This window comes from Heteronotia binoei, chromosome 11 (assembly GCF_032191835.1).
Source record: "Heteronotia binoei isolate CCM8104 ecotype False Entrance Well chromosome 11, APGP_CSIRO_Hbin_v1, whole genome shotgun sequence".
Taxonomy (NCBI): domain Eukaryota; kingdom Metazoa; phylum Chordata; class Lepidosauria; order Squamata; family Gekkonidae; genus Heteronotia; species Heteronotia binoei.
The window spans coordinates 55662952-55687710 of NC_083233.1; the positions used below are offsets into that span (position 1 = coordinate 55662952).

At 43.2% G+C, this 24759-nt stretch overlaps 1 protein-coding gene across 1 annotated transcript in view; it reads left to right on the forward strand.

Moving 5' to 3' along the window:
* The window catches only part of PXN (paxillin), a 72198-nt gene extending 49237 nt beyond the window's left edge, over positions 1-22961 (forward strand). The window contains exons 7-11 of the mRNA XM_060249618.1: positions 11263-11433; positions 11810-11983; positions 17736-17817; positions 20905-21053; positions 22589-22961. Coding sequence (XP_060105601.1) covers positions 11263-11433; positions 11810-11983; positions 17736-17817; positions 20905-21053; positions 22589-22855 — 843 coding nt within the window. The 3' untranslated portion in view covers positions 22856-22961. The remainder of the gene's footprint in view (positions 1-11262; positions 11434-11809; positions 11984-17735; positions 17818-20904; positions 21054-22588) is intronic.
* Positions 22962-24759: the final 1798 nt, after the last annotated feature.

The following is a 24759-nucleotide window of genomic DNA, read 5'->3' on the forward strand; positions in this document are numbered from 1 at the left end:
AGCTCAGTGGTAGAACATTTGCTTGGCGGGCACAAAGTCCTAGGTTCAATCTCTGGCATCTGTGGTTAAAAGGGATCCAGTGTTAGGTGATATGAAAAGGTGATACGAAAGATATCTGAGACTCTGGGGAGCCACTGCCAGTCAGAGTAGACCAACATTCTAACACTGTAAAGGCAGTTCCATGTTGTCACCCCAGATCCTTGGTTCTACTGACACTTCTGACAGGGTCCTATCTTGATGCTCTCCTGTCTGGCATGCTGGACTTTATGGCTTAATTTGCAAAAGCTTTTGATGGTAACCTGAAATGTATGCCAAGGAAAGCTGAACCTCCAAGTTCTGTTTTCAGTTAAGCAGAGTTGTGCCATGTGACTTATTTTTGCACAATTTATTTTGCTAGTCATAAGAATGAGCAAGAACATCCCTGGCCATTGAAAACTTATTCAACAGCCCTTTGGGCTTCCAAGAGTCCACCAGGCACTTCAAGCATCTTATTTATTTATTTATTTATTTGTAATTTATATCCCGCCCTTCCCACTGGGTGGCTCAGGGCGGCTTACAACATATAAAAACTAACATAAAATATAAAGTTAAACATAAAAAGTTAACATTTCATACTTTATATAGTCAAAATCTAGACATTTGTTATATACGTAAACATTAAAATCATACCAAAATCTTGGTAGAATAAAGGCTAAAAGCTTGGTTCGACTTTATAGTTCCAAGAAAACTGAGCTTCTTAGGTAGGTAGATTCTATGCTCCGAATGCTTTTTTAGGTTTTGGGCCAAGATCCCAGCTTGGGCACAGCCCAGGTGCTGAAAGGACCTGCCACGCTATGGACAAGCTCCTGACTACTGGGTCCTGACAAGAGGATTGATGGATCACTTGCTATACAAGCATCCTTGATTTAAAACTCCTTGTCCTGTGTTGCTTGGCACCTGAATCTTTCCACACTTCTGAACAAAGCTGAGTTGTTTGGTTAAAAGGATGCAGTCTCTGACCTAGAACACTGTTCTTGGATTTAGTTACATGGGAACAAGGTGGGGAAAAAGCCACTCATCCTTCTGGATCTTTTGTCTCTAACTGAACTAGTTGAGCAGGGGACAGGGTTGAGATGCAGGGCTGCTTGAGTTAGTGGGTGGCTTGGTGTGACCGTTGGATTCTGTTTTCAGGTTTCAGTTCAATTGTTCTCATGACCTACTTTTGCAGAGAGAGAGGCTGGCCTACTGTCAGAAACTGTGTAGCTCCATTTCCACCTTCTTCCCTGCCTCAAGATGATATTTTCCCTTCTGGCTACATTGAATACATTTTTGATTTAGTGTCATTTTATGCAGTTTTCCCCCTGTCACTACTTTCCTCTCTTTCTTCAATTCTGTTTCCATCTTTTTCTCATCCTCCCCCACCTTTCCCCCCATCTCTCCTCGACCCCCATTTCTTTCTCTTTCCACAGACCAGTTCCACTATATCACTGACCTCTGAACCTTCCCTGGAGCTGCTTCCTGGCCCTGTCAGCCCAGATGTAGCTGACAGCATGGCTCCCCTGGCTACCTCAAAGCAACAAACCACAGGCCATTATGGGGATGTCCCAGCCCCCCTGGCACCTATGTCACTGGAGGTCCTTCACATTGAAGAGGAAGGCAGCAACCCGGCCATAGCTGGTATTCTGGGACATCCTCCTACCACTCTACAACATCCTTCTATACCCTGGGCTGAAGTACCTCTTGCAGAGGCATCCGCTGCCCTCTCAGGGTCAGATGCATTGAGCACAAAACCCACATCCAATGGTGCTTTTCTCTCGGTTTCTAAGATGCAGTCTATGTGCTCTAGTACAGGAGGCCAGAACTGGACATTTGCAGAACCGAAAGAGCTTCAGAGTGAGGACCAGAGATATGGAACCAAAGTTGCAATGTTCTCTGCTTTGAGTTCCTGCGTAACCAACAGGGTCCCAACAAAGCTGAAACAGGGGGTTATGTTCGATCAAATGACTGCTGCTTCCAAGAAGAATGAGGTTGACAAAATAGCTGTCAATGAGCTGAGCCATTCAGAAACGCCTTGGCTTACACCTACAACACCTCCTAATAGAAATCATGTTGCTCCAGCAGTGTACGAGCCTGATCTTTGGAATGTGGATCAGTGGGATAACTTCCCAGGAGCCCAAAGCCAGCTGAACCATACTGTACAGCAAGTCACAAAGCAAGCAGCTGAAATCCAACAACAGGCTAGGGCAAACAGCTGTCCTAATGTTGCTGAGAAGAGGCATGGTCAAGAGAGGGCTCCCAGGAAAAACAGTCTTCAGAATATACCAGTAGACCAGCAGAAGGAGTCACTCTGCACCCAGATAGTAGCTCCAGAGTCTACCGGAAAGGCTGGAAAGGAGGAACTGGATCTTCTCCCTGCTACTTACAGGATTCCCATGGAGAGGATTTCTACGTCAGGCCAGGCATGCATCAGAGTGAATGTAGAGGGGAGGGGAGCAAGTGTTTAGTTAGAAAACCTCCTAGTGATGCAGGTAGTTTGCCTATGCATGATATAAGTGCCTTTGGCCTTTCTCCCATAATGAGTTGGTATCCTGAAATAAGCTTGTCTTGCATGTTTTGCCAAAGTAGATTTAGTAACGGCTGCATGGGGCTGTGAACTGCTCTTAAGTTTTGATGGTACCCTTTGGTTTGATGCTTGGCTTCCTTTGGGACATGAGAATGAAGAGCTGCTTGCAGTCAGTCTGCTGTGGGACATGAGCCACAGATGAGGTCTTAGAGAGAGGATTCAGAAGAGCTACGCAGTGTATGATGGCAATGGAAAGAACCTTTTCCAGGTTATCACTCAGGCAGTACATTGGCAACCTTGCTGGCTTAGAATGTGGCCTAGTTCTGGAATTATTCTGTGCAGTTGTGGTAGGCTGTGCCTATAAAAACTTGTACTGCAATGATGGGAAATGGACGTCTAGGCTTTTAAGGCCTTTAAGTTATTTTGCTGCTGTCAATGGCTGCTGTTATTCTTCTGCATGATGTGTACCCTTAACACCATCTCCAAGTTGTTTGGATTGGAGAATCCCCTAAGCTTATAGTGCTTAAGGAGGTCATCATAGGCTATGATGGTTATAAAGTTTTAAAAACCTGATGAGATGGCCTCTGTTGAACTTGGCCTACTGCAGTGGCTTTGTTGCCTTTCTGTAGTCAGAGCTGTGTGTGTTCAGCTGACATTGCTCTCTTTAGAGGACTTTTCTTAAACAGTGAGCCAATGCCTATGGTGGCTGCCAAAATCCATTTTTTTCCCCACCGAGAAATGAATGGCTTCTGTTCCCCCCACTCCCTGTGCGTGGCCGCAAACTGTGTTGAGTGCGAAGCTTGTACTTCACTCTTCAGTTAGTTGTAGTTGTTGTGTTTTGAGGCTGTCATTTCGTCCTCCTCCCCCCATTAAGATAAAATCTGTTATCAAGCAAACAAAAGAGACCTCCAATGTGCACCCCATGTGCCGGGACCTCTCACCAAGACGCAAGCTGGGGCCTGCCATATTCCACAAGTCTGTCTCCCAAGACCGCTTGATTGAGGAGCTGCAAGACAGGCTGGGGATTAGCAAACCAGAACAGGAGGAGTGGCGAAGACAAGACAGCTGGTTGACCGAAGGGGTCATCATCATCTCCAGGCCTCCAAAGAAACAGCAAGATGGTGTCCAGCAGGTGGAAAAGGTAGAGAGTAACACCTTGTGTATGTTTGCGTGTTTTTTGCCTCTGCACCCACTGAAGGAGTCTCCCATTTGGTATCATGAAATTGGCCTAGGGGACATCTGCATGGTACCTGCCCAGTGTCTCATTTCAGAAAGGTAGTGCATACACCTGGAAGCCCAGGAATTGTCTCCTCTTCTCAGTCAACCTTACACCTAAACAAAGAAGGTGGTGTAAGCTGCACAGTTTGCCTTGCTTCTATTATCATTCCCATCAGTCATTTTGCATGTTTGACAAGCAGCACAGGCTAAATCTGCAATACCTGTGGGCAGAGAGGAACAGATGAGTCGTTCAGTAATGTATCCAGCCCCTAAAATAAAAAGGGTGTGCACACATCCTTAGAAGTAAGCACTCATACAAGAACTAACACTGTGCCAGCCTGCCTAACAGTGTTGCATCAAAACCCAGAAGATAGAAGTGGAATACAAGATGTCTTGCTTTCCAGATACTTAGTAATAGTGTCTTAAAGTATCTGAAGCTAGGAGAGCTAAATTTAAGGAAGTTATGAAAAGTACAGCTTTTGTAAAGTCTCAGTGTAGTATAATTGATGGCATTGCACTTTGTAATCTTCAGAAGCTGTACCTGATAGAAGCTCTGTCCTCTTTGTCAGCCAGCAGTTTCTGTCTTTCAGTCTGGAGACCCAAATCCCTCTGTTACAGAGAGGGACTGTTTCTCATCACAGTAATGTTGCCTTCTTCACATGGCATTTTTTTAAACTTTAAAAGCTATTAGACAGTATAGGTAAATTTTAGCACTCTCAGTATATGTTCAGACATAGAACCTGACCTTCCAAACTGTTGCTAAACTAAACATGATTTTTTTGGGTACCTTTCTGTGCTTCTTTGACTTCTCCAGATGAAAATTCATGGAAACAATGTCCTGGCTTCTCTCTTTTTCCATTCAATTCTGTTTGGCTCTAGGACTAGGTCTTTAAAAAAAAAATAGCAACAAACTAGTGCTTGCTTTGAGGTGGAATAGAGCCTCTGCACAAGGTAGAATAGCTTGTCCCTCTTTTGTCCCATGTTGTCTCTTCTTGATATTTGAGATTCTTGTAAGCTGCCTCTAAACTTGTTCACTTTTCTTCCTGCTCTCTTCCTAGGTTATAATTCCTGCAGAATCTCCCCTTCCTCTGAGAAGAACAGTCTCTGTTCCACCCTCTCCCCCACCACAGTGTCCTAAAGATGTTTCGAAGGCTGTCTCTGTCAATGCCATGGTCTCTTCTTCTCCTAGCCCTCACCCGCCACCACCTCCACCACCTCCTCCCTTGCCTCCACCACCGCCTCCACCACCATCTCCACATGTCCCGCAGCTGCGCTATGCCCCCTCCACCCCACCTTCCCAACCTCTGCTCCAATGGGAAATGCTTTTGGAGAACACTCATTCTCCCCAGGCATGGATCCAGACAGAGCCAGTGGCAGCCACTGCTCCACCCAAGACAGTGATGTCGGTTGGCTGCCAAACAGATGAGGAATCTTTCTTCACACCCAAGCAGGCATGCTTTTTTTAAAATGGCTTTGGTTTATTAGTACTCTGGCAAACTTGAACTCAGCACCCATAGACGATGACTCTCCAGCCAGAGACAAGTTGATCCTGAGCCCAAAGGGAAAATATTGTTAGTGGAAGAAAACAACTATCAGTTTTTATAGCAGTGCTTTTCACACATGGGTGCAATAATCCATTGCCATATGTGTCTACTGGCTGCCATGGAGATAGCATGTGACATATGTTGAAATAATCTCTTGGTGTTAGGCCAAATAACAATTTGGAGTGGGGGCCCTCTCCCAAACTAGGATATCTCTAGCAGTGTTCCCTGTAAGCTGAGTTAGCGTGAACTAACTCACAGATTTTTCGCCTCCAGCTCACACATTTTTGTCTTAGTTCAGGAAGGATGATCCCAGAACACACTAACTTATGCAGTAGCTCACAACTTTAATGCCAGTAGCTAACAAAGCAGAATTTTTGCTTACAAGACTCTACAGCTTAGAGGGAACTCTTGTCCCAAATTTCATCTGTGAGCACTTCTCAGGTAGGATTGTGGAGTTTGAAGAGTAGACTTGCAGAAATAATGTTCTTGTGTTGGGGCCTGTTATAAACACGGCCTATGGAAAACTTTACCTCCTTGCTTATGAGGAGATGTATAAGGTTATAGAGGTGTACATTTAGAACAGTTCCCATGCATTTGCCGAGAATGGTCTTAGCTTTCCGTGCTTAGCTCCATTCACCATGGCTTTAATTTTTTGACATTTGGATGGAAAAAATTATGCAGAAGCATTCAAATTCCACATGGCTGAGTGTTCATTTGTCTTCCTTCCTCATGTGGAAATAGTTAGAAGAGGAGAATTCACTGTATGTTAGCATATCAACACAGAAATATTGGAAACTTACAGAGATCAGGACTCAACACAGAAAAGGTTTCACAGAGATTGTGCTAAGGTTTAGGGCTTTTTTGTAGCAGGAACTCCTTTGCATATTAGGCTACATATCCCTGATGTAGCCATTCCTCCAAGAGCTTACTGTAGGCCCTGTAAAAAGAGCTGTGTAAGCTTTTGGAGGATTGGCTATATCGGGTGTGTGGCCTAACATGCAAAGGAGTTCCTGCTACAAAAAAAGCCCTGCTTAGGTTTATAATATCTCAGCCTATACCAGGGATGGCCAAATTTGCTTAATATAAGAGCCACATAGAATAAACATCAGATGTTTGAGAGCCACAAGACATGGACATCAGATATTTGAGAGCTGGAAGGAAGAGAGGGAGAGGTGGAAAGAAAGCAACTTTAACTTGGCTTTTAGAAGTGATTTAAAGAGAGAAATGCTTTCTCCAAGCTGGCCAACGGGGTGCTAGGGGCTTCAAGAGCCACACAATATGTGCAAAAGAGCCACATGTGGCTCCCGAACCACAGTTTTGCTACCCCTGGCCTATACCTAGAGTTCTGTTTGGTTTAGCCTTTCCTTCTCTTTCAATCTTTATAATGCTTATGGATAGTGTTCCATTACTCCCATTTTACAGATGTGGAAGCTGAGGGTTAGTGAATGGCTTCTGCTCCATTCCAGCCAATCAGCCTGTGGCTGAGCCAGGACTAGAGCCTAGGATTTGCCTGAACCTTTGCAGGGGATTGTGCTGAATCTGAAACGAATGCAGCTACAATCGAACAGCTCTCATTATGAATTGTGTTTTGCAGGCCTTTTATACTCCTCTTCTGGATCGTGGCTCTTGTGTCCTTGCTGCCCGCCCACCCACCCCTGAGAAGGCAGGATATTTTCACTCATTACCACTCTAGTATGCCGTGTGGAAAATGGTTCTTGTAGCGTAGAAGTTGATCTGTGGCATGAACAGAACTGGGGGGAGATATGATTGTGATTTCTCTTGAAGCATGGTCTGCTTGTTTCTGAAACATACATTTAAATTTAGAAGCCGCAGGAGCCTTCTTTGAACAGGCGTGAGTCCACAAAACTTGTGGCATGACCTTTGCAAGGATGTGAGTTTGGCTGGAGAATGGGAGAAATGGCAATGAAAATTCAATCAGTTTAATGAGTTAAAGAATGCTGGCATGTTGCAGGCTTATATTGGAAACTTACAGAGATCAGGACTCAAATAGGAAGCTTACATAATATCTCTAATGAAGAGCGTATGGGCTGGGAATGCTTTGGGATTTTTTGTTTACTTTGCTTTGGTACTCATGGCTTGGATGTTTGTTTGTCACTGTGGTAATTGCTTTCTTGGCTCATGTTGGTGGAGTAGTGCATTTCTGGGGGGTGGGGATGGATGCTTGTATATTGTCACTTGCCTGGTCCTCTGGTGAGTAAAGATTGTTCCAAGTGACCAGCTGGGGAAATGGTACAAAACCCAAGTTTCTTTTACATCACAGGTGATTAAGATAGGCACATGAAGTTAGGCAGACCATTTGTTTTTTTGAAGGGAACTAGTGACTTTGATCAACTTATTTGCAGGCTCCTATGCCTATTATTATATAAATCCTGTCTGTAAAAGGCTTTTGCATCCATAACTGATATCCAGGGCTCTTTTTCTAGCAGGAGCTCCTCTGCATATTAGGCCACGACCCCTGATGTAGCCAATCCTCCTGGAGCTTGCAGTAGGTCCTGTACTAAGAGTCCTCTAAGCTCCTGAAGGATTGGCTACATCAGGGGGACGTGGCCTAATATACAGAGGAGCTCCTGCTAGAAAAAGAGCCCTGCTGATATCTTTGCAGAAGGACACCATCCTGTGGACCCCCCTCTAGAGCAACAGGTTTTACTTTGTGAGCTGTTGTGCTCCATCAGATATGAAACTGCCCAATACTTATCAAGACCATTAGTCCATTTAGACCAGGGGTCTCCAACATGGTGACTATGGGCACCATATTGCCCTCCAGTACCTTCCCTGGTGCTCTCCCAAGTGTTTTTAGAAAATGGGCAGGGTAAGGTGGGACTTCCACTCAGCAGTACTTCTGATTAGCCACTGCAGATTTGATTGGCTTTGCATTCTTTAAATTTGGTAATTCAAGGGATGGCCATGCAGAATTGACACAATGCTTCTGGAATCCACAGTGAAGTTCACTGAATTCCTCTGGAAGAGGTGGGGATAGCTTTGCTGTTTGGTCATTGACCTATTTGTTCCCATAATAATGCTTTTTGTATGTGAGGGGTTTTTTTTCTGGACAGTCTGCATTCTCTCTAGTCATTTGGCTGTTCTAGAGGATAAACCAGTTGGGTGTCTTGCCACTCTTTCCTATGTTGCATGGATAAATCTCATGGTAACACCTCTGGTGTCTCCAGCTTTGTTACTAAGCAGGATGTGTTCATATGGTGTATTATCTTTAAGGAGCTTGCTCCCAAAATGATTTGATTGCATAGAGAAGTCTTACCAAAACATGGTAAAGGGTCTTCCTTGGGCTGCAGATTTTGGATGTCATGAAGGGTCATAGAATAGGAAATATTTATTTCTGATCCATGAGGCCCAAGTGTCCTTGTAATGTAGGGGATCTACATTAGAGCACTGTGCAACATTTGCTTTTATTTCTAGGAAGTTTGTGCGAGGGAGCTCACTGGTGTGCCCCATGTCACTTAAAGGGAGGTTTTCCATCTTTGGCCCAAACACTTTGGTTGAGCCCTACTTTGGAAGAGTGTTGTCAGTCTTTTGGTGTGCAAATCCATTTCTAACTGTAGAGGTCTTTCTTTAGTGTGTATGGATTTGTTTGATGACGCTGGCAGAAAAAGCCTGCCAGCAGAAATGGGATGGAGAGGAGCTGACTGAAGACCAAACTAGGAAGCTTTGCACCAGGAACTTCCCAGATTGTGCTTATTCTCTTAGTCACTGTATCACACCAGCTCCAAGACATAACTGAAAGCGTGCTGTTGATACCAGATGAAATCTCAGAAGCTGATATTGTGTGTACACATGTGCAAATAAGTTGTACATCAGCCAAAAGCAGAGCTTTCATGTCATTATGTTCTGGTGAGGGCAGAAAGGTGGGCTTTCCTGCTCAAAAAAAGTTCCTTTGTAGCAGGAACGCACAGGAATGCAGTTCTGTCTGATTGGTGTCAGGGGGTGTGACCTAATATGCAAATGAGTTCCAGCTGACTTTACTAGTAAATACTATATCTACTAGTAAATTACATTGTTTGTTCCAATCAGAAAAGACCAGGACATCCACAGACAGCATAGGGGTCTCTCTATGTATTCAGGGGACTCCCCAAATATTAAAAATGTTTTAGTTAAAGAAAAAAAGAAAATAGCCTGAGGAGACCCAAATGTGCTCTAGAAGACATAAACGGTTAAGAGCAGTTGACAGTGAAGGAAAAAATGAGGAGGGTGGGGAAAACCAGAAAGATATGAGAGAAATTGGCTTGCTCGGGTTCCTAAGATCTTGTAGTATCTGGAGGAGGGAGATTTGGTTTAAGGGTAGGGAACTTTCCAGTTGTTTCTTTCTCTTCCTTCTTGCATTTTCTCCCTGTCTCCCTGGCTTGTGAAGTACTATTATCCATCATTTACACCATAGTATTCCTCCTTAGACCATAATATTCTATGCCAGAAGTTTCCTAAATGCAGACTTTTGGTTCTGTTAAATGCTGAGCATGAACTGCCTTTTCTAGGAGAAGAAGGCAAAAGGAGGAATTTTGTTGCCACAAGCTCTGAAGGGCAAAATGACTGTTTGAGACATAGAATCATAGAGTTGGAAGGGACTTCTAGGGTCATCTAGTCCAACCCCCTGCATAATACAGGAAACTCACAAACACTTCCCCCTAAATTCACAGGATCTTCATTGCTGTTAGATGGCCATCTAGCTTCTGTTTAAAAACCTCCAAGGAAGGAGAACCCACCACCTCCCAAGGAAGTCTGTTCCACTGAGGAATCGCTGTAACGGTCAGGAAGTTCTTCCTAAAGTTGAGCCAGAAACTCTTTTGATTTAATTTCAACCCATTGGTTCTGGTCCTACCTTCCTGGGCCACAGAAAACAATTCCACACCATCCTCTATATGACAGCCCTTCGAGTACTTGAAGATGGTGATCATATAACCTCTCGGCCGTCTCCTCTCCATGCTAAAAATCCCCAGCTCCTTCAACATTTCCTCATAGGACTTGGTCTTTGTTGCCCTCCTCTGGACCCATTCCAGCTTGTCTATATCCTTCTTAAAATGTGGTGCCCAAAACTGAACACAATACTCCAGGTGATGTCTTACCAGAGCAGAGTAAAGCAATGCCATCACATCTTGATCATGTTTTTGCCATAGAAGCTCATGGCAGGGTGCATATGTACATGTTCTGTACATGTCTGTGCATGTATGAGGTGGGGTTTGTGGTGTGCTTGTCCTTCTCCGTTGGTTCCCTCCCTGCCCCAGTCTTCATTGGAACAGCTGGCAGATTAGGCATATTTTCTTTCCCTAAAAGACAGTATTTAAAAGTGTGCAGCATAAATCCTCATATACTTACAGCTGAGTCACAGATTAACTTCTGATTCATGATGAAGAGATAATTCTCACTGCCTCAGCATTTGGACTGAGGGTGCATGATGTGACAGCTGTGCTAAAGCTGAATAGGTTTCTACCTGGTCAGTGCCTGAAGGGAGAATCCTGTGTATGTTGTCCTGAATTCCATAATTTTAAAAAAGTAATATATAAGTATATTGTGTGGCTTTCTTGCACGTTTTTGGCATTGTTTATTTACAAAGCAGTTTGTTTTGGAAAGTATCCTTACCTGTCTTCCTGAGAAATTTTTAAAGCCCCCTACCATTAGCTCACATAACCGTTTATCTATTTAATCTGCTTAGGACGCGTCTTTTGCTTGTTAATAGTTGCTCTTGGAGATACTCAAACCATTCACTTTCTTGGTTTGGGCAGCTTGCTCTGACAGAGTTCTTGAAATCTCTCATTCTGGCCTTGTTCTTTTAAGTCTTCGCTGCATTCTGTGCTTGAGTTTTGTGTCTGAGATAGTAATTCTCCTATCCACTTCCAAGAGATCACAAGAAGGCATGGTGGTCTTCTGTGAGGAGAAGGGCTTAAAGCAGAATGCTCATCTTACACTCTCTGATTTGGCTCTCTCTTGCAGTTCATGTCCCAAGGGAAAGGTGGGAATAGCTACCCATCCTCAACTCCTCCAAAGCCTGGCAGCCAGTTGGACAGCATGCTCGGAAGCCTCCAATCTGACTTGAACAAACTCGGAGTAGCGACAGTCGCCAAAGGTGTCTGCGGAGCGTGCAAGAAACCAATTGCTGGGCAGGTGAGTCTGAAGAAACCATCCCCCAATGGGAGAATCTTGAGCTATACCTGGGAGGGCTATTAAAAGCAAATGGATGAATGGACTGGTGATGCCGAAGAAACTGAAGTACTCTATTTATCCACTGGCCAGGTACGCTGTAAGCTCCTCCAGTGACCTCTGCCCTGCCCTTGAGGGACTGCCCTCTCCTGAGATGATAGGTAATTCAGTTTTCATGCTACCCCAGTCCAAGGATCCACCCGAGTTAGTAGAAGATTCTCTGATTTGTGCTGAGCTCTGCCTGATGAGTTGTCATGTGAGATGCCCACACCTGGGAGGTGAAGCATCTGCTGAAGTCAGGTCTCTCTTCTTTCCTCTCCTCTCCCCTCACCCCCTTCAGGTTGTTACAGCGATGGGGAAGACGTGGCACCCTGAGCACTTTGTCTGTACCCATTGCCAGGAGGAGATAGGGTCGCGGAACTTCTTTGAACGCGACAGTCAGCCCTACTGCGAGAAGGACTATCATAACCTCTTCTCTCCACGCTGCTACTACTGCAATGGCCCCATCTTGGATGTGAGTCCCTGATATGTGTGTAGTGCTCTATATGCATTTGGATTTGTGTATATATTAATTTATATCCAGTGTATTTGGAGACCCAAAGCCACTTAGCGTCATTTGCCTCATTTTATCTGCACCACAACCAAACTCTGTGTGGTAGGTTGAGTTGTAAGAAAAAGATGATATTGGATTTATACCCTGCCTTTCACTCTGAATCTCAGAGCGGCTTACAATCTCCTTAACCATCCTCCCCCACAACAGACACCTTGTGAGGTAGGTGGGGCTGAGAGAGCTCTCCCAGAAGCTGCCCTTTCAAGGACTGCTCTACAAGAGCTATGCTGAAGTTATGCCAAAGCCATTCCAGCAGATGCAAGCGGAAGAGTGGGGAATCAAACCTAGTTCTCCCAGATGAGAGTCTGCACACTTAACTACTATACCAAACTGGCTCTAAGTAAGACCTGGCGCAAGGTCACCCAGTGAGTTTCCATGTCAGAGGGGGTATGTGAACCTGGGTCTCTCAGATCTTGGTCCAACGCTTTAACTTTCAATGCCATGCTGGCTTTTATTTCTGAGTAGGTGGCCTGTGGGCTACATCAAACCTGCTTAGCTGTGCTTTATCCTTTGGTTAGTCAGTGATCGTTATCTAAAACAGTGTTTCCTGATCTCTTATTCAATAACTCATCCCATCAATTGTATAAAGCATTTATAAGTCAGGTGAATGGCAAAATTAATTGAAGTATAAATATAATTTTCACAAAATACCACTATGTGGATAGAAAATTGAATAAATCATAATGCTGACAAAATCAACTTTACATGGAACATCTGAACAGTTCCAAACAGAAATTGCATCAAAAATCAATGGAAGTTCCGACTGACAAACACCCAGGTTTCATCTTGTTTCACTGATGGTCTTCCTCAAAGTCAAATCAACTACATAGATGCAATTTCTTGATGCAGTTTCTATTTGGAATTGTTCAGATGTTCTGTATAAAGTTGATTTAGTCAACATTGCGTTTTATTCAATTTTCTATCCACATTGTATGGTATTTTGTGACAATTATGTTTATACTTGAATTCATTTTGCTATTCTTCTGACTTATAAATGTTTTTCACAAATAATGGAATGAGTTACTGAATAAGAGGTCAGGATATATTTCATTAGTTTATCAGCCAGTATTTACTGTGGTTTTGTTTTGTTCTTGCCCTTTAATACACTGTGTTTTCCTTTCTGTTATCTTATTCAGTGATTGTTGGCAATCCAGTTCCGACTATCATGTTGTGTTTTATGATAATGCACATATATATGCAAGGTTTCTTTTAAAACCCTGCCTTTCCATCATATATGGGTTCCCATGGATCCATCTGCAAGTTGTGACACTTCCCCCCCCCCCTCCAGGCAAATTTTTCCCTGCTGCAAAAGATGATTGCTAAGGGGTTAGTTAAGGCAACTGTGGAGTTTATTTTGTTTTGCAAGAGGTGAATCTCTCATAACGGGAGGCTTCTTGCTATGGACACATGACATCCAACCCATGGCCTTCAGGGTTGTCAATGGAAACATTTGAAATTAGCAAAGTACATCAGCTGAAGACTTTTAATAATGGATTGATTTAATAACAAACCAGTTTCAGTCACTGTGAAGTCTTTAGCAGACTGATCACAGTCATAAAATAAAACCAAGTAAAACAACAGATATGAAGCAGTTCAAGACGAGTAAACATTAAAAAGACTCAGGCAAACAGAACTGATTGTACACAGTGCCAGGCAGGAGGAAGTGCCACAATGAAAAATCCATCTCTGATACCCTGAAAATCCATCTCTTATAAAGAACAAAATAAAATTCTAAAACAGTTCATATAATCACAGCAATTTTAAGTGGCAAGAACGACATAGAAAAGCTAATATAAAAGCATGACGGAACAAAAAAGGCCTTCTGAGGTCAGAAAAAAAAATCAGGTTTAGTGCTGGGGGGAGGGTATTCCAAATTTGGGGCACCACCACTAAAAGGCCCTGCTTCTTGTTGTCTAAAAAAGGAGGAAGCTGGAGCAGGGCCTCAGCTGAGGAAATTAATGGATGGGTAAAAAGATATCGGAGATATTCTGGATCTGAGCAGTTTAGCTAATTTGTACAACCACCTTGGAAGTTAGGCCCTGTTACAAGTGAAAGCAGAGGCTGAGAGGGCTTTCCTTGAGTTCATGACTTCAACCTTGTATGCTCTCAACCACCAAGCTACACCAGTTTTTAATAGGTAGACATTCTTGCATTTACTTACCTGTGGTGTTTGGAGACAATGTAGAGGTGTAGCTGGTGAGGGTCTAGAGGTATGGACCAAGAAGTCAGCCAGATCTTTATGCTAATTTGAGCAAATCTGTGCTAATTTTTGCCTGTTTTGATGGACTCTTCCATATTATGTAACAGAGAAGCTGCAGTCACATTATCTTCAATAGCACATACTTTAATTAGTATATATTTTTTCTTTTTTGCTGGTTCAACCAGTAACCTTTAAATTAGGATTAACTGTATCCTGGATATCGCACAGAATCTGCTGCGTAGTATCTGATGCCCTGAAAATCTTTCTCTGAGGTGCTACTGCACTTGAATGTAGCTGTTCTACTGTAGACCAACATGACTACCCTCTGAAAACTGCTGCACAATAGTCAAGGAGACCCCTCATCTCCTTATAGGTTGTAGTCTAGCTTGGCATCATGCATGCTTATAGAGTCACTCACAGCCTTCATTTTTGTCAGTTCCAGTCTTGATCTGTGTGTCTCAAAGCACCTATGCTGTTCTTCTGAAACTCAGAACAGTAGAAAGAATTCAATACCATATTGCAGGGGTGGCCAACGGTAGCTCTCCAGATGTTTTTTGCCCACAACTCCCATCAGCCCCAGCTATTGGCCATCCTGGCTGCGGCTGATGGGAGTTGTAGGCAAAAAACATCTGGAGAGCTACTGTTGGCCACCCCTGCCATATTGCTATAATAAGTGACAGTATGAACTGATACAATTAAATCTAGTACCTCCAAATCATAACAGTGACATGAAGCAAATATTTTGCCAGACTTTGCCTACCTTGCAAAAAGGCTTGGAGGGATGAAGCATTCTGAACTGGTTCAGGAAGATGGCCCAAGCCTGTGGCACTGCAGTACTCACTTTTTAGAATGGGGCAGCCTCCAGTTGGGGCTTGCTTGTCTGCATGTCATAATTTGTGTCACAGGCTCATATGGGGAAAAGCTGGTTCCTTGGGTATTTTAGAATACGAGAGGCTTTTGATACCAGATGCCTTATTCAAATATTTAAAAGCAGGGTTTTGTTTTTTAAAGAATTCAGTCTTTGAGGACTTAACAAAACATTTTATAGTAAGTCAGACCATTGATCTGTCAAGGCTAGCATTAGCTCTCTGGAGTCTTAGTCAGAGGTTTCTCATATCATCTGCTACATGATCTGTTAAGTGGAGATGCTGGAGCTCCAACCTGGGACCTTCTGCATTCAGAGCAGATACTCTGCCACTGAGCCACAGGCCCCACCTGCAGAAATGAAACAGGTGGGAAAATTCTGAGCTTATATATCAGGATTATTTCAGGTGGTAGGTTTAGAATTCCTTTGGCCTTATGCCAAAGACATGTCAAGTTTACACCCTTCAGGGTATTTAGCTAAGATCACAGTCTAATTGCTTTATAATAATCTGTCCATTCTTGGTTCTGTCCTTGTGGTCACCTTTGTAGGCTTCAAATGCCTCATCACAACAAGAATGCAATCAATGGTTGGGGCAGAGGAACTGTTATTTCCAATGGTGTTCTTTAAGTTTTACTCGCTGTTTAGCATTCCATTTGTCTTCAGTTCTCTGTCTGGGTCTTAACCTGTGATGTCTCTGCCTACCACTTTCTCAGTTCACTTTTTAAAAACATTTCTAGGCTGTGATGGTTGTGAGGTCACAGGACTATAAGGCGATTAATCTCTTCAATATCTTGATATTGTTTGTCCCCTGTCCCTTATCTTGCTGTAAACTACTGAGGAATTGGACAGTGTGGTATAGAAGTTAGAGTGGTAGAGCATCTGCTTTGCATGCAGAAGGTCACAGGATCAATCTCCAGTTAAAAGGACTAGGTGATGTGAAAGACCTCTGCCTGGAGAGCAGCTGCCAGTCTGAGCAGACAACACTGACCTTGACCAACCACTAATCTGATTCAGCATGAAGGAACTTCATGTGCTCATATTGTTTGAGTAGGCAGTGGAAATGCTCTTTTGTAAGACATCTTCCAAGAAGGCTGAGGATTGGAAAATTCTAGAATTTCACAGGTGGGGACCCGTGATACTTGTGTGTGGGAGAAATCCCTCACCCCCATTAGTGCCAATTCCCCACACCTTATGGCTCAGTGGGGGGAGTGGGAGTCTTGTGGGGGGGGGAATCCCATATGCTCCCCATCACTGAAGCTGGTGAGGCTCCACCACCACTCAGTGGTTGCCAGCATTGTTTGCTGCTGTGCCTGGGCCCACAGCATCTGGCAGCATCCTCTGCACCCTGGTCCACAGTGGTGGCCAACGTCCTTCTCTGCTCCCACTAGGTCTGCACAGACTGCCAGCAACCACTGCTGCATCTGGGCCAGAGCAGCAGTCAACATCCCTCTGTGCTGAGGCTGGCCCAGCTTTGCTGCCGGCATTTTTTCATTGTGGTTGATAGGCAGCTGCTGGCATCCTCCTCTGCTGCAGGGCCCAGTGCCGTCACAATGTAAACGGGACCATGGAGGAGAGACTAAGCCACAACAAAAAGAAAGAACTCTCCATATAAAATGCAATTTTAACTTGTTGTGAATAATAAGTATCAAATACAAAATGAATATTATCAGTACGTATCACCAAGTTAAAACCTCAGAAGTTACTCAGTGCTCCTACTGCCCTTATGTGACTGAAAGCCACTCAATTACATTCAGTCCAGTATAAAAAACAGATGGTCCAACAGAGAACCAGTCCGCTTTGCAAGCCGTTTCGGATCTCAAATCCTTCTTCTAGGGACCATTCTTATGAGTATTGTACAGTTTTCCAGGTCCAGTAGTGCCAAATGAATTCTACAAAACAATAACCACATAACATACAGATAGGGCATACTACAAATACTCATAGCTTGAAAAATATGAAAATTATTTATGTCTCACTGTCGGAATCACTCACCCTAGCTTTCTCTAATTAGCACGCATAATAGTAGGAACGCCATAGTAAGTACTATCCTTATCAGCAATGCAGGTGTCCACCATTTACAGGCTAGTGCATCCTTTAAAGGTCTATCATAACCCCTTATATATTGATTTCAGAATTTTCAGCACACCTAGGGGGTCCTTTGAGTTTGCAGAAACCTCTGTTTAGCCTCCATGTGTGGATTTACTTATCTGCAGATGGGGGGGCCATAAATGGCTAGCAGGTCAGTCTCACAGATGAATTCAGCTCCCCAGGTTGAAATGCATTCCTGCTCTGGTTACTTCTTGTATTCCCCCATACTCCCCAGGTCTGATTTATTTATTAAAGTTAGTATGCTTTTGTCTGGCTTCCCCTGCAACCAGGAGCTCAGAGCAGTGTACATCATTCTCCCTTCCTCCATTTTATCCCCACACTTCCTTCACAGGGTTGTTTAGACTGAGTGGAGGCAACTGGCCTAGTGGTCATCCAGAGTTGGGATTTGAACTTAGGTCTCTCAGATCCTAGTTCACCACCTTGACTGCTATGTCATTTTAATTTTGGCCACATGCGTAACGCTTATGGTTTCTCCCTATCAGAAAGTGGTGACAGCGCTGGATCGGACATGGCACCCAGAACACTTCTTCTGTGCACAGTGTGGAGCATTCTTTGGCCCTGAAGGTATGTTTGTTGAGGCTGATTGACAAATCATGCAAACCAAATGTGTTAAATTGCCTCCAAGCAGAACTGCCAGGTTCAAGTCTAGTAGCATCTTAGAAACCAACAAGGTTTTTGGAGTATGAACTTTAGAGAGTCAAAGTTGCCTCCAACAGATACCCTGAAACTTTTGTTGGTGTGTAAGGTAGCTCTTCTTCTTCAGACCAACACAGCCTATTCAGACTTCGAATCTAGCTCTTCTTCTTCAGACCGACACAGCTATCTTTTGAAACCACCTCCAAGTATTGCATTTCAGGAATAATGAAAAGATACTAAAATACAGTGGCTGGTGCTGAAACTGTGGCCACTTTTTTGCAATGCAAAAAACTTAATGTTGTGTCCCTTTTTTGTACATAAAGTGCTTTCAAATCGCAGTCGTCATGGTGACTCCTCATGGGGGTTTCCAAGGCAAAAAAGTCTCAGAGGTGGTTGACCATTGTCTGCTTTTGTGCAGTGACTTTGGATTTCCCTAGTGGTCTCTCATCCAGTTGCTAACCGGGGCCTGGTTAGTTTCTGAATCTGACAATATGCTAGCTTGGACCATTCTAGTCCATAGCCCATTTGGGTAACCTTAATAATAGAAACATCTAGTAGTTACATAATGCTGTTGGGGGTTCAGAGAACTTCGCATACATGTAGACAAGAATTCAAAAAATATCCCGTACATGTACACACACAACTAAAAATAAAGAATATTTAAAGCATTTGTATGCTGCCTTTCCACCTAGTTTAGGGTCCCCAAGGTTACCTTGTCAATTTTATAACACCTTGTGAGTATTGCAGTCATTATTATGCCCATAGTGTGGATGGGGATTCTAAAAGAAAGAGTGGCTTTCCTAAGTCTACCTATTATGTTCAGTGGCAGAAGTAAGATTTGAACTGGGGACTTTCTAATCCATAGCACCATCTCTCCTAGCCATTATGCTGCAATAATTCTTAATGTCATCACAAAAAAACTGTGTAGAGCAAATCATCTTAGGGCAGTATGATTGCATATGGTTGTTTAGTGCTGTTTTCAGGAATCAGAGGTGCTGTGTGAAAAAAATGAGTCACAGAGAGATCAGTTTGTTAGTGGGTTCTAGACCAAACCAAGCCTGAACTCTCCCTAGAAGCTAAAATGACCAAATTGAGACCGTCATACTTTGATCACATTATGAGAAAATGAGCCACTGGAAAAGACAATGCTAGGCAGTGCTAGACAATAAAGCTGAAGGCAGTGGGAAAAGAGGGACTCAATAATGAGATGTATTGACTCAATAAAAGAACCCACAGTCAGCGCAGACCCGGATAGCCTGGGCAAGCCTGATCTCGTCAGATCTCAGAAGTTAAGCAGGGTCAACTCTGGCAAATACTTGGATGGAAGACCTTGAAATACCAGCAGTCGACTCGGGAAGACAGGGGCAGGCTTTATTCAACCACCACACTGCAATTCCTGCAGGCCCACAGTAGGGACAGTCACCAGAGGTTACCGTGACTTCCAGGTGCACACACGCACACACATATTTAGAAAAAAAACCAAAAAGAAGCCACAGTCTGCAATTTGCAAGGCCTGCGAATGGCTGTTAACAATAGGTTTTGGAGGTAATTTATTCATAAGATCACTATAAGTCGGAAGCAGTTTGATGGCACTTAACACAAAAAAGCACAGCATCCCTGAAATTAAACTTTCATAAGCCCAAAGACAATTTTGCTAACTGCCAAAATCTGCAACTCCACTGCAGTCACAATCAGTTGGAGTCAAAGATCTGACTGCTCACCCAAACCCTAGCTCAAAACTTACTCTCTATTCAAAAATGCTGTGATTGAAGGAGCTCTGGCTCAGTGCTGAAGCACGTGCTTTTCGTGCTGAGCTCCCCAGGTTCACTCCCAGGCATCTCCAGCTGAAGGTTCTTAGGTAGTAGATGCTGGGGAAGACCCGAGCAGCTGCCCTTCAAAGTAAGCGGTACTGACCTGAGTAGGTATTGCTCAGTACAGAGCAGCTTCATATGCATGCTTGATGTTTCCAAGAATAGGGAACTGCTGATATTTGAAATATACATCAAATGGATTGCTGTGATGTAAGAAGTTGGAAATCCAAGTTTTAGTCCTTCTCACAGCAATTTGGCATGCCAAGCCAACGCTTCAGTTCACCCTTGTCTGTATTAAAAGTATTCAGTATAACAAATAGTAGAAATAGGGATCATGCCACAGTATCTGAATCACTTTGAACAATCCAAATGGCACAAAATCAGCAAGACCTCTTCAGGAATCACCAGCTAGTGTTTCTAATCTAAATCTATTGATTAAACCTTGTGACGATGGAATGCATTCTCTGAGCCTCCCCCAAAGAGAAATTACCTGTTTAATGTCAACGAATGTGCTGCAGCTTACCTCCCATTTTTTCCTCTTGAATAATGCAATATGTAGCTTCGAGGGGAGAATTTCCAAGAAACACTTTTTCCTTTGTGACCCTTTGTTAAAGGTTTTTGAGAAGATTTACACCAGTTCCTACCCTTTTAGGATGTTAAATCAATGTAAGCTCAGACCAAATGCAGCACAGGATTCTAATGATGGGCCTCTAAATGCTTTTAACTTTCAGTAATAAATACACGTATTTTGGGCTGTTATTTTAATTCTGCTTTTAATTTTTGGCCCTTATTGTATATTAACCTTTAGGTTCTTGATTCCAGTTTTTGGGTTACATTTCTTTCCCCTCTCTGTTTTTCTTTTCTCAAATCCAGCACTGCACCAACAGTGTTCAAGATGGGTCATTGAGCAATATCTTTGTGGAATTTTTCATACCAAGCAATCATGTTCTTATTTTTTGAGACCTTCCACCTTGCAGCCTAGTATTTCAACTGGGCATTTTCTGTTTGTTACAATAGTAATTTGGTGTGTGTGTGTGTGGGGGGCTTGCATTGGTTCTTTTAATTTTTATCTTAATTTGTTGTATTTTCTGTATACCACTTTGACCTTCAGAAAAATAGTTTATAAATTTGCAAGATTATAGGCTAAAGTACAAAGGTCAAGCTCGAGCTGACTTTTTTGTTTTGTCTCTTCCTCCCATGGCAGGCTTTCATGAGAAAGATGGTAAGGCCTACTGTCGCAAGGATTACTTTGACATGTTTGCCCCAAAATGTGGAGGTTGTGCCCGGGCCATCCTGGAAAATTACATCTCCGCCTTGAATACCCTTTGGCACCCTGAGTGTTTTGTCTGCCGGGTAAGTGCACCTCAGATTTTCCCCTTCCTTTGAAATTGCTTATCCCCAAGGTATTATAAAGTGGGGCAGAAGGATGGCTGCATCCCCATATTAACCATTGTCCGTATAAAAGAAATACAATTAGCTTCTGAAACACCCCAAAGATTGCAGAAATTTAACATGTCTCGGAAAACTTTCGAATGAATAATATTAGCTTTCTTTGCTTCAAAATTACTTCTGTCATTCAGAAGAATGTGCAAAACAATGATGTTCAGAAGGGCATTCTAATCTGTATCAGATTAGAACGCTCCAAGAGGATGTCCCTATAATGGAATAGGATTGTAGTATTCTGCAATAATCATTTTATTTATTTATTTATTTAATTTATATCCTGCCCTGCCCACCGAAGGCAGGCTGAGGGCGGCTTACAGGTTGGGGTCAAACAATAACCAAACAAGTTAAAACAGCAATAAAACATAAAAACAATTATTAAAACATCAATATCAATAGGTGCTAGTGCAGTAGTTCATACAAACAGTTAACATTTCAATGGAAACAATATAACTGGATGGTCAGTATTAGATGTTCCAAAGAGGACCCCAGGTTGCCATAGCATGGTAAGATAAATCCAGAGTAATGTTTAGATTTATGGGCCTAATTTGTTGCTATAGGAGTTACCATTATGGGAAGGCATGGCGGAAGAGTGCCATTTTACAGGCCCTGCAGAACTGTGAAAGCTCTCATTGTTTTAAATGACGTATACAAAGTCTTAATAAAAGTGGGATTTTTGTATATCTACCATAGATAACTGCTGATGGGATTGTATTGCATCTGGCAAGGGTAAATGCTCTACACAATTTTGGAACATGGAGAGTTGTTTAATAAGAAGGCAAATGACCAATAGTTGGGGAAATTCCAAAATTCAGAGGGCAGCAAGATTTATTTGCAGCACTCATTAGTTTTTATAATTCAATATCTGCGTTTAATTAAATAATATGCGTTTGTAAGAGGAAGCATATAAAGAGAATCCATAGACAAACCTAAGGTGATTATTTTAATCTCTGAGCAGGAAATCCATTTGCACGAGGCATTTGATATAAATAACTCCCACAGTTAGTGGAATAGTGCACATGTAGGCAATATTTGATTGACATAAGCCATGCTCTAGTTTCTAACATACTGAGGCCTTTCTAGACAAAGAGTGGCAAATGAGACGCAGAATGGTAAGCCCATGATTTTCCTAACAAATTTGGACTGAACTCTTTTGATATTGGACTCAAAGGCATTAATCCAAGTTGGAATACCATACAATAACTGTGGTATTACTTTGGCCTTACAGATTTTTAAAGCTGCTGGAACAAACTGGTTGCGTCTATTAAAAAAAAAACACTGGGAAACGGCTGATGCAGTAATGGCTGCTAACCTCCTCTGTCTTCTTTAGAGTGGAGTAAGAATTGCTCTTGATGTTCCCTAGAATGGAGCCTCTCTTTGCAACTAACGCTGTGCTTTTTTCTTTTCCCTTAATTTGCTGATGATGCCCTTCTCCTCCCTCATAGGAATGTTTCACTCCCTTTGTCAATGGGAGCTTCTTTGAACATGATGGGCAGCCTTACTGTGAGGTGCATTACCACGAGCGCCGTGGCTCGCTGTGCTCCGGCTGCCAGAAGCCCATCACAGGGCGTTGCATTACTGCGATGGCCAAGAAATTTCATCCGGAACACTTCGTCTGTGCCTTCTGTCTCAAGCAGCTCAACAAAGGAACCTTCAAGGAGCAGAATGACAAGCCCTACTGCCAGAACTGCTTCCTGAAACTCTTCTGTTAAAGGCTGGAGTCAGCGTTGTTTTGCTATTCTGTCAGGAAGAACCCAGCTCTTTGAACATGGCCACAATTCAGCCACCAGTGGCCTAGGTGGGCTGGAAGAGGAGAAGGATATGTGTGTGTGTGTGGTGTGTGTGTATGTGAAGGGTAGAATGAAATGGGACAGGGATGCTTACCTGCTGCTTTGGAAAGAGGAGGAATCCAGAGAGAGATGTCCAATGGTCCATTCAGTTCAAAGGTGTATTTTTAGCAGGGGAATGCTGAGGGCTGCTGCTAATGGCGCAGACTGACAGCTGAGCCAAGCCAAAAGGATTCATGTGGGAGGGTTTTGAAAGACAAGCCTGGGCTGGTTGCATTGTGTGTTCTTGATAGTGAGGATTCAGACTGTGCAAAATGGATTCAGCTTGGAGACAGGAGGTGTGAATTTTTCTCTCCCAAGAACACATGGGAGAACAGGAGAGTAGAGATCCCATTTTCCAGGGAGGTACTACGAGAGCTATATTTGTAGGTGCTGATCTGTGCAAGATTCTGGGTGGTGATTTCAGTGGCACAGACATGCATTCAGCTCTCTTTCCACCAATGTTCCTTCTAATTTCCCCCCTACTGAGTGGAGTGGTTCACATCCTGAGCAGAATATAACTGTTGTAATCTTAAAATGGGCAGTGCAAGAAGAAGATATTGGATTTATATCCTGCCCTATACTCTGAATCTCAGACTCTCAGAGCGGTCACAATCTACCTCCCCCCCCCACCACAACAAACACCCTGTGAGGTAGGTGGGGCTGAGAGAGCTTTTACAGCAGCTGCCCTTTTAAGGACAACTCCTGTGAAGGCTATGGCTGACCCAAGGCCATTCCAGCAGGTGTAAGTGGAGGAGAGAGGAATCAAAGCCGGTTCTCCCAGATAAGAGTCCGCGCACTTAAGCACTACACCAAACTGGTTCTCATGATCCTGCGTGACTCCAGATTGTTGCTGAGCAGGGCTTCCTGAGTTAATGAGTGGCTGCTCATGTGCCCAGCTTAGAGGGAACAGTGCTTTCCAGCCTTTGCCTCTGAGTTGGAAGTGTCAGGAGGGATACCAGGCATTTTGCCCCCATATGTTATGCACAGGAAGTACTGATTCTGTGTGTTCACCTTCCTGAAATGGGGACATCGCTCTTTTCCTGGGATGCTAAATTCTCCACTATTGCTACCACCCATTCCCAATCATTCTCCAATTCCAGGTGCTTTGAGTGGGCATAAAACAATAATACAATTATTGTATGAGAAAATCCAGATAAGCAGGTCATCCCAGCCCTCCTGGAGAGTGAAGTTTTCATGCCAGGATGCAACCCATTTTCTGATTTCCTCCAGAAGGCAAGAGAAACTTAAGCTATATTAGCATTAGCTTTTGTCCTTTCTCTGTCCTTATTAAACAAGTCACTCTCTTGCTCTTGTTTAATGTGCCCTTTCGAGGAGAACTTCTGAGCAATAATTCTTTCATCTGTTGACTTACTAGTTTAATGAATCCTTCAGTTCTCCCTCTCTGCAGTGGTTTGTGTGAGAGATGACTGACTTTTTGCTATTAAACCGAATACTGTGTGTTTGGGGGTGGGTGGGCTGGATCTGAGGGGGGAATGTTGATTTCTACACTGAGTATTGAATTAATAGCAGAACTTTTAAATATCTTGAAATGAAATTTAGGTTTTTTAAAAAAAATAATTTTCAACTGATGACTTTCATATCTGATTGTTCTGGGCAGGGCCCCAGGTGTGTTGGTTCCTGCATCTTATAGCCTCAGTGCTTTTGTTAAACACAACTATTAAAATAACTTGTCTTTTGTAAAAAAAAAAAAAAAAGAAAGAAAGAAACCCGGGGGTTGGGGGTGGGAGAAGAGAATGCAAGCAGTGTGTGTGTTTGTGTATTTGTGT